Here is a 10,079-nt window from a genome sequence, read left to right as displayed (position 1 = left end):
CCCGTGACGCAATGACGCCAGGGAAGGTGCCTTGCGTCAGCCCTGCTCGGGCGTTTCCGGTTCACGCGCTGTACGGAAGCGTGTTGGTCGTTAGGCTCACGCGCAGTACGGAAGTGTGCCCGGGCAACCGGAAGCCACGGGAAGAGAGCTATGGCGGGTATGAATGTGAGAGATCCAGCGATAGACCGTTCTCTACGTTCGGTGTTCGGTAAGAGGAATTAGGTATTGCCAAGCATCAGGGAGGGATAGAAAGAGGCAGGGAGCAGCGAGGAACGCCCCCTGCACCTCTTGAATCGCTTTGGGAACCGGTAATAGGTCAGGGATACAGCTCTACCTGCCTTTCTTGTGGGGCGTCCAAGCTGATGGACTCGAGGGTAAAATGATGTTCCCCTTCTCCCGCGGTTTAGCAGCCTTTCCACGATGTGGTTAAGGAAGTTAAACTAGCGTTCAGCTTCTATGCGTTTCTCCTTTCATTGATTTTCTCGCTTCAGTTGTTTTCTAGAAGCGAGGGCGCTTAGCAACGGTCCCATACTACTTTTAATCTCCTATTTTAGAACATATTGTGCCGAGGTTATACTTGAGTCCACTTCCACCCTCTTATAAGGACTTCCATTCTGTGCTTAAAGCCCCTTACATTTTAGTTCGTTGATGGTGGTAGGGGCCACCTGGCGTCTTAAGGTGGATAGTAAATGAATGAATGTATAAGCGATTAAGACCTCATCAAAGAAATTTTAAGGAGCGTCGAATCTATTCTAAGTAATCTTCCGAAATAATTTGTTTTTATGTATGTGTGCTGATTTTAAAGCACTGTTTGGAAGGGCCATGGCAAAGCAGTACAGAATAATTTTAAACATCTTCCACTACATCCATGGCCTTTCTCCTTTGTGGTGTGTGTGTGAATATGGACATATGAGCCAGTTTTAAAAATTACAGTATAGATTATTTTAGTAGTTATTGATAAGACTTGCAGACCTTCAGGTAAATACCAATGCCTAAGTATTTTCACCAAAGTTAAAGAAAATCTAACTCTTGTCTAATCAGTCTGTGAACTGACATTTAGGCATGTCTACACCTTTTGTATTTATTCTCAGTGGTTTATTTCTCTTGCAATTAACGTCAGCAAAAATTGAAATCCTGTCTAAGGGAGTACAATGGAACTGGGATTGGAGGAGCACTGTATTTTGAGCCAGTTGTTATATTTTCCACGATATGAGAAAATACTGTTTATTTTATTACTAAAGATCTAGGTTACAAACTCAGAATTTTAATGTTATCTATTTTCTTCCTTAGTGGGAAACATTCCATATGAAGCTACTGAAGAGCAGTTAAAGGACATCTTTTCTGAGGTTGGACCCGTTGTTAGTTTCAGGTATGATTCTCTTTTGCTATTTGTAGGAGTTTCTTAAAAATTACCACAAATTTGGCCCTTAGAAATAATGTCAAGGTTTACTGATGATTTTGTACATGCATTCTTCTGGGGTTTTTTTGTTTGTTACAGCTTTATTGAGATGTAGTTCACAGACCATACAATTCACATTCATTTTTACTAAAAGATACATTTTGGGGAATACAGGCAGCATTCAGAGTTCATGCCATTTTCAAGTATGCCCAGGGTTTACTATCTCCTGGGCCCCTTTTATGTTTCCTATGCACATATGTTCAGCTTTAGCATCAGCCCGGTATGTGTAACTGGTTCGAGTTTTCTCCAGAATCTGCTGCACATACACACAGTCAAGCAAAAAAAAAAAAAATGTGCCTTTTCTAACAATGACTATAACCTCAGGCTGGTGGAGTTGTGAGCATTCCCTACCCAACCACCCCTGTGATTGTCACTTCTTCTGACAACACTGCTGGGTGTGGACTTTTTCTACCACACCAAATTGAGCAAGCCCCTTCACTATTGATCCTTTTGACCTGTCCTATCTTGTCAACTGAGCTGAGAGAGGGATTCATTTTTTAAAATGTTTATGAATGTCAATTGTAATTTTAAAATAAAATTTTCATTGTTTAAAACATAGTTCAGTGAGGCAGTCAGACTGATAGTTATTTGGCTTACAGTTTACCAAATTGGAACATGGCAATGTTTGCAGGATCCCTGTGTGTATGTAACAGTTATGCCTGATACTTTGTTCTGCTCTTCAGGTTGGTATATGATAGGGAGACAGGAAAGCCAAAGGGTTATGGCTTCTGTGAATACCAAGACCAAGAGACAGCACTTAGTGCCATGAGAAACCTGAATGGGCGTGAATTCAGTGGAAGAGCACTTCGAGTGGATAATGCTGCCAGTGAAAAGAACAAAGAAGAACTGAAGAGTGAGTATGAACCCAAGTTAGTAGAGATGTAACAATGAAGATTTTCCATTTATGGTATGTTTTAGCATCTGCTTAAATGGTTATCCACACAGCTTCTTTACTTGACCCACCTGAGGTACCTGCACTGGGGAAGTGTATATCTTTGAGAAACAAGGTAAAGTTGACTTTAGAAGTCCTTCAGTTGCTAAGGAGTTAATTCCATTTGAAGATGAATTCAGGCCACCAAGTGATTAGTAGTACTAAATATGTCCTTGGTGTTTTCCACTCCAGTAACTATGTTGCCAGATCTGTAGCTGGTGGAGACGCTAAGGCATTCTTAGGGCTTTTTTATGAGGTGGTAGATCCAGAAATTCCATTTTGAAATTAGCATCTTTTTCTGTTTAAACCTTTTGCTTTGGAAATTACTTGTCAAAGGAAATTGATATGCTTAATCCCTAATTTAGGTTAACATTGTTCACCTATATGATCCTAGCCCCAGCTTTACTCTAAGAGCAGAAAATACACTGTCACTTTCTTCCACAGAAATGAGAAATTAGCAAATCACATATTTCTCAGCTCCAGAGAATTTAAAGTTATCATCGGATCCTTATAAGTGCTGGAAAGTAGATATTTGAAATGATTTAGCTCTTTATTTTGCCTCTTTAACTTTTTTGTACTTTCTTCCCGATCAGGCCTTGGCACTGGTGCCCCTGTCATTGAGTCACCTTATGGAGAGACCATCAGCCCTGAGGATGCTCCTGAGTCCATTAGCAAAGCAGTTGCCAGTCTTCCACCGGAGCAGATGTTTGAGCTGATGAAACAGATGAAGGTGGGAGGAGGCATTAAATTATGAATAAATCCAATCACATCAAATTTTCAAGAGTTATTGATGAAGTAAATGGAAGTGATTCCCTGAGCTCAAGTAGAAGGTGTGCCTGTTGACCACCATTTCTTGCACCTTTACTATTCCATATGTGCACAGTATATTTTACATTTTGTGCAAAGAGCTTCCCATTTTTGTACACAAACCACATCAACATAATCTGGCTGGGTTTTTGTGGCCCATAGATATCAGATGTAGATATTAAAATGTGAATTTTTTCCTAAATGATTGTATTATGGTATTTGAAATGCCTCTTCCTTCTCTTGCCTGCTGTGACAGAATTTTGTGTGCTATGCAAAAACCATTGCGTTTCTCTGATGGGAATAATTCTAAGTCACTATTGATTTCTAAGCAATAAATATTGAACTTGATGATGATTCTGTGTATCTTTTCAGCTTTGTGTCCAGAATAGTCCCCAGGAAGCACGGAACATGTTGCTCCAAAACCCTCAACTGGCTTATGCTTTGCTACAAGCACAGGTAGTGATGAGAATTGTGGATCCAGAGATCGCCCTGGTGAGTGCTACTGGTTCTTTTGTGGAAATACTGAGGTAAACCTTGAGTAGGGGTAGGAACTACTTGATTGTTTTGTTAAACAGACAGTTCATAGATTTGTCTTTTTACTTTTTAGAAAATTCTGCATCGCCAGACAAATATCCCAACACTGATGGCAGGCAATCCTCAGCCAGTCCACAGTGCTGGGCCTCCCTCAGGAGCCGGTGTGCCAATGAACCAGCAGAATCCTCAGGCCCCTGGGGCCCAGCCTATGGTATGGCTTTACCCTTTAACATTTCTTTTATCTGTCTTAGAATGTCATTTTCTTTTTAGGAGGATATATTGAAAGAAGAATGGACCAGAGCCAGAGATGGTAATTTCAATTTCCAGGCATAAAGGCAGTTTCCAGGTTGCAGACTCTGTGGCATCTGAATGAATATAGATTTGATGCCAAGTTCGTAAACAAAGAAGTCCTTCCTGTACGCCCCTTTTATAAGCGAATTTTGTGTGTCTATGCATGTATAGCACTGTGGTTGGTACTTTATTATTTTATATACACTGTATAATTTAATACTTTATTTAATACAGCGATTATATGAGGTGGCACTCTTATTATCTCCATTCTTACCAATGAAAAAAGTAAAAACCTAGCTTTCTAAGTGTTACACAAAACCCTGAAGCCATAGAAAATCAGTACATTTGAAAACTGAAAAAAATTCTTTATGGAGGAAAAGAAATAAACACCAAAGGCAGATGACAAATTGGGAAAAAGTATTTGCCACACATGTGAACAACAGGGTTATTATTTAAGAGCCTTTAATCATCTTGAAGCATGTTTGTTGCCACAGTATAACAGTGAACAATTAGAAACATTCTAAATGTACATCAGCAAAAGAATGAAGAAAATATGATACACTCTGCAACAGTTAAACTATATTTGTCACAATGAATGACTTTCAAAAACATAATTCTATATAGCAGTTAAGATGAACTAGGATACATGGTATCAACACAGATAGCTTAAAAACAATACCATACAGACGTGGAAATAAGTGAATGTGGAAGCATTCCCAAAATATGGGATACATGTATCTGCATATATCCCAAATATATGTTGAGTGAGTTACAAAGACTATGTTCAGTATATAATTTACAAAAAATTTCAGAACACCAGTAAGACTTCTGAAGTGACTGTCTAAGAAAGCGACACAGGGTGCAATTAAGGAGGACCATATGGGATACTTCAGTTGTGTATATAATTTATTTCCTAAGTTGTGTAGTTAATTTTATTAACCATATAATTTATATATCTGGAATTTTTCATGATACTCTAAGAGCAGAAAATACACTCTTGTCACTTTCTTCCACAGAAATAAGAAACTAGCAAATCACATATTTCTCAGCTCCAGAGAATTTAAAGTTATCATTAGATCCTTATAAGTGCTGGAAAGTAGATATTTCCAGCACTTATAAGGATCTAAAATTAGTAATAAAATTACCAATGACTCAGTAGAAAAGTTTGCAGTGGACATAAACAGTTCACGAAAGTGGAAATACAAATATGTATTAAACATATGGGAAAGTGTTCAACCTCAAAAAAAGATAAATGTAAACAGAAAGTACAAAAATCTAACATTTTTTACCTATCAGATTGGCAGAGGCAAACCACTTACGTAGATGATACAAAGGTTTAAGGCGGGAGTCAGCAAACATTTGTAAATGGGCCCGTAGTAAATATTTTTGGCTTTGCAGGCCATGGAATCTCTCGTAACTACTCAACTCTGCCATTGGAGTTTGAAATCAGCCACAGACAATACATAAACAAATGTGCGTGGTTGTGTTCCAATAAAACTTTGTGAAATGAGGTAGCAAGCCAGATTTGGCTCATGGGCCATAGTTTGCTAACCCCTACTGTAATTAAACATTTTTTCAGAAATACAATGAAATTAATTAAGACCCAGAGAAGTTAACTGGTCCAAAAATAGCGTAAGTGGCACATCCAGGATCTAAACCTGGTTCTGTGTGACCTCATAACCTGTTTTAATACAGTGTTCTGTTTGAGAGTTTTGTTTGTGTTCTCTGAGAGTATATGTGATTTTTAAAAATATAACTTAGTTTTTACTCTTTCTTTATTAAGCTCTTTCTATTCCAAGGGACTGCTCACTTCTTTGGGGAATATATAAATGAAAACAATCCCTTTCCCTCCAGGAGCTTTAATGTAGCTTTAAAAAATTAATATTCCCCCCAAACCAGAATTATATCTCAGGACAGGGATGAGAAAACATTGGTCAGATTTTTAAAATTTCATCTTAAAAATTCAGACTGCCAGCAGTTTCTTTATAAAAATGTCCTAGTCTCCTAGGCACCTTTTTTTTTTTTTTTTTTTTTTAGTCTTGTTGCTAGGCCCCAGTCGTGAAGTCAACCATAGGTGCTACATGTAGCCTCAACACACAAATAAGACTTGTCAGTCTTGGCTTTTAGAATACGGTCCATCTTAACTGTATTATAACCAGGCTTTTCATGTGTATTGCATATTCTGTTCAAAGTTTGCATAAGACATGCTATACAAAAAGGATTCTTGGTAGAATATTTGGGTTATCAGCTTGAAGAGTTCTTTAAGGTCATAGACTTTGTGTGTTGAGTCTCCACTGAGATGTCTACATACTCTGATTTTTCTCCTGGTCAGGGTGGCATGCATGTCAATGGTGCACCTCCTTTGATGCAAGCTTCTATGCAGGCTGGAGTTCCAGCACCAGGACAAATACCAACTGCTGTAACAGGACCTGGCCCTGGTGCCTTAGCTCCCGGTGGTATGTTGCATTTAGAGTCTTCACCATTTTGGTATTTTGCTAAAGTTTTTTTTATTGCAAATGGGATAGATCTTGATATAAAATTAATACACAACTAGGAAATATATCTCCTAGGTCAGTGGTCGGCAAACCGCGGCTCACGAGCCACATGCAGCTCTTTGGCCCCTTGAGTGTGGCTCTTCCACAAAGTACCATGTGCGGGCGCGCACAGACAGTGCCATTGAAACTTTGTGGCCCATGTGCAGAAGTCAGTTTTCGGCCTGGGCAAGTCTATTTTGAAGAAGTGGCGTTAGAAGAAGTGGGGGGTGTCAGTCGGGCCACGGGAGACGCGGCGCCAGGGAGGCGCGCACAATTCATGCACGAGTTGAGTGAGCCAGTCAGCAGTCTCATTGTGCAGTGGTTAGTGCTAGTCGCGTTTGCAAATCGCGCACAGGTGACAAAAGTAAAGTTTATTAAGTTAATTTTAGGGAACGTTGTGGAGTGAAAGAAGATGTAGTGTCGAGGATTGAGAAAGGTATGTTGAGATGGTTTGGACATATAGAGAGGATGAACGAAAGGAGATAGACGAAGCAAGTATACAAGACGAGTGTGGATGGGAGAGTTGGAAGGGGTTGACCTCAGCGAACGTACCTCAATCAGATTGAGGACGTTTTTAGCAAAGGCCAGCTTAGGAGTACCCTAATTAAGTTAATAACAATGTACCTACCTATATAGTTTAAGTTTAAAAAATTTGGCTCTCAAAAGAAATTTCAATTGTTATACTGTTGATATTTGGCTCTGTTGACTAATGAGTTTGCCAACCACTGTCCTAGGTGGAAGAAATAATTGATTTCTTATATACAAATCTTATGAGAGCAGGGAAAAAGACAGTAAAGAGGAAAGGTACAGTAAAACTTCCAAATTAATAAAAGGAAAATTGGAATGAATGGAAACTAGAGCAAGCCAGCAAATACAGAGAAAAATAAAATGATATTGTGAAGTAAGTAATAATAAAAGTAGAGTAAGGGGGAAGGAATAAAATCTTGTATAGTCATTATTCTACTAAATGTGAATGGATTAAATTCTTCCATTAGAAATCAGAGACTGTTAGATTAGGGTAAAAACATAATGGGGAAAAAAACACAGATTACGTGGACATATTTCTTCTTATTTAACAGACATAAAATCCCATTTCATTAAATATAATCAGACCAGGCCATGGCTGGGTAGCTCAATTGGTTAGAGTATCCTCCTGATACACCTAGGTTATGCGTTCCATCTCTGGTCATGGCACATACAAGAATCAAATAATGAATCAAATAAATAATGGAACAACAAATTGATGTTTCTCAGTCTGTCTCTTCCTCTCTTTCTAAAATTAATAAATAAATATAATCAGACCAAAGAACAAAAGAAAAAAAGAATTTTAAAAACTTAATTTGTTCATTGAAATTGTATATATAGGAATTAATACAGTATTGCTGTTACTTTTGTAGATTTTCATCATTCAGTAATTGTAACTAAAGGTATGCATGAAATCGAGATTCCCTATGTGAAACACCTGTATGAATACATAATGTATATCAATATTAAAAGTTTTTTTAAAGCAATCTTCTTATTAATTTATCTAATCTGGGTTAGATTGCGTCACTACTCATGGGGGATAATTTGAATCTAAATCATTCTGTTTTGTACAGAGACAAGTGGACAAAGGACAGAAGAAGGGATTTTTAAAGAAATTTCAGCAACCCACAATTTTCATTTATCCTATAACAGTGATGGCGAACCTATGACACGCGTGTCAGAGGTGACAAGCGAACTCATTTTTTTGGTTGATTTTTCTTTGTGACACAGCACCAGAGTTAAGTTAGGGTTTTTCAAAATGCTGACACGCCGAGCTCAAAAGGTTCGCCATCACTGTCCTATAATGTCACAGTTAAATTTAAATTATCTTTCAATGAAAAAAATAGATCCTGTATTTTATATATTTATGAATTGTAAGTGAATAATTTACCTTAAAATAGTTGTAATATGGTCCTACTACACCTGACAAGTCTGCAAGCCATGACATATGCAGCTCATTATGAGTTGAAAATCATCCAAATACTCTGAGCCAAGTGTGACGACCATGCACTCAGATGTCACAGCAATGTCAAATTGCTATAAAGGTTTCTAAGTGACTGCTCTCCATTTCTATACTTACATTGTCATGAACTGTTAACACAGAATGTGGATCGACATTGTCTGTGGACCACACTTTGAGTAGCATTGTGTTAGTGGACAAAAAATAAGTAAGGATGTAAAGAAATAAAATAATGGACTCAATAAGCTTGATATAATATATAGAAGGTGCCTTATATCTTTTGACTGGAGAATGCACACCCCCCACCCCCAAATGACCATGTCACAGTAAAGAAAAAAACTTGGCCATGTACTTAGCCATAAAATAAAAACAAATTTTAAAATACAGAGATTTTACAGGCTGTGTTCTCTGATTATAAGCCAATAAAACTAGAAATAAATAAATAAATGGTGACTGGAAAAAATTGTACTAAGAACATACTCTAGGTAATTCTTGAATTAAAGAAAAAAGTAGAAATTTATAAATTATCTAAAAGAACAAAAAGTAGTACACTTCATATAAAAAACTATGGGAAATAATAAAAGTGGTATGCAAGGAAATGAATATCCTTAAATGCCTATATTATTAAAGAATAAATGAATCTTAAGTCCTAGTTTTAAAGAATTAGAAAAATAATTTTTAAAAAAGATATCAAGAAGAGGGAATTAAGTTAAGAGTAAATGAATTTTCAAGTGATAATTTTTGGTGAGTGTATAGCATTTATACTTCTGAAGTTATTAAAACTTAAAACTACTAAGATTTTTGAGGTACCCTTACAAAGCTCTTTGACAGTTCATGAGAAGCGAGAATAACTTACTAGGAAAGTAGGCAAAGAAAATGAATAGGCACTTCAGAGAAGAGCAAATCCAAATGGCAATAAGAACAAATTCATTTATAGTCGGGACTGCAAGTTAAATAGCAGGATTTTGCTTTACTTAAACCCATCCAACCAGCAAGAGTTTCAAAGAGAGATGACACTCTTGATGGGGAATGTGGTATCATTAATTGCTGCCAGAAATGTGAAGTTTTTCCACCTTTTAAGAAAGTCACACATTAAAGATTCATATACACTTTGACCCACCAATTCCACTTCTGAGAAGCAAGTGATACAATAAAAGTGCCGTTATGTGATCATTTATAACATGAGAAATGATGCCCATAATTCTTTCTGCCACCACTTTCTTCAGATAGTTATCTTTGTATTGTTTTGGTGAGTGGTCTGAATAAATCATAAAATGTTATGGCTGTAAGACAGCTCTGAAATCAATTTGACCTGTGATTCTCAAACTTAGTTTGAAGTTGAATCACCAAAAGAGCTTATTAAAACACAAATCGCAGGTCCCCACCTCCAGACTCTAATTCAGCAAGTCCGAGGTAGGGCCCTGAATATTTGCAGTTCTGACAAGTCCCTGGTGATGCTGATGCTACTTGTCTGAGAACTATACTCTAAGAACCACACTGGTGTAGGCCAACTCCTTCACATTACATATGCGGAAGCCT

General features: G+C 37.4%; 1 protein-coding gene across 4 annotated transcripts in view; it reads left to right on the top strand.

Annotated features, from left to right (window-relative positions):
- Positions 1-84: 84 nt before the first annotated feature.
- The window catches only part of CSTF2 (cleavage stimulation factor subunit 2), a 28,221-nt gene continuing 18,226 nt past the window's right edge, over positions 85-10,079 (top strand). For all 4 annotated transcript variants that reach the window (XM_036305405.1, XM_036305404.1, XM_036305403.1 and 1 more), the window contains exons 1-7: positions 85-208; positions 1,291-1,369; positions 2,143-2,312; positions 2,984-3,120; positions 3,570-3,689; positions 3,805-3,942; positions 6,355-6,478. In XM_036305405.1, coding sequence (XP_036161298.1) covers positions 151-208; positions 1,291-1,369; positions 2,143-2,312; positions 2,984-3,120; positions 3,570-3,689; positions 3,805-3,942; positions 6,355-6,478 — 826 coding nt within the window. In that variant the 5' untranslated portion in view covers positions 85-150. The remainder of the gene's footprint in view (positions 209-1,290; positions 1,370-2,142; positions 2,313-2,983; positions 3,121-3,569; positions 3,690-3,804; positions 3,943-6,354; positions 6,479-10,079) is intronic.

The sequence above is a fragment of the Myotis myotis genome, unplaced genomic scaffold (genome assembly GCF_014108235.1).
Source record: "Myotis myotis isolate mMyoMyo1 unplaced genomic scaffold, mMyoMyo1.p scaffold_m19_p_4, whole genome shotgun sequence".
Classification (NCBI taxonomy): Eukaryota; Metazoa; Chordata; class Mammalia; order Chiroptera; family Vespertilionidae; genus Myotis; species Myotis myotis.
Note: the sequence above shows the minus strand (reverse complement) of the source record. Positions and strands in the feature narration are given on the sequence as shown.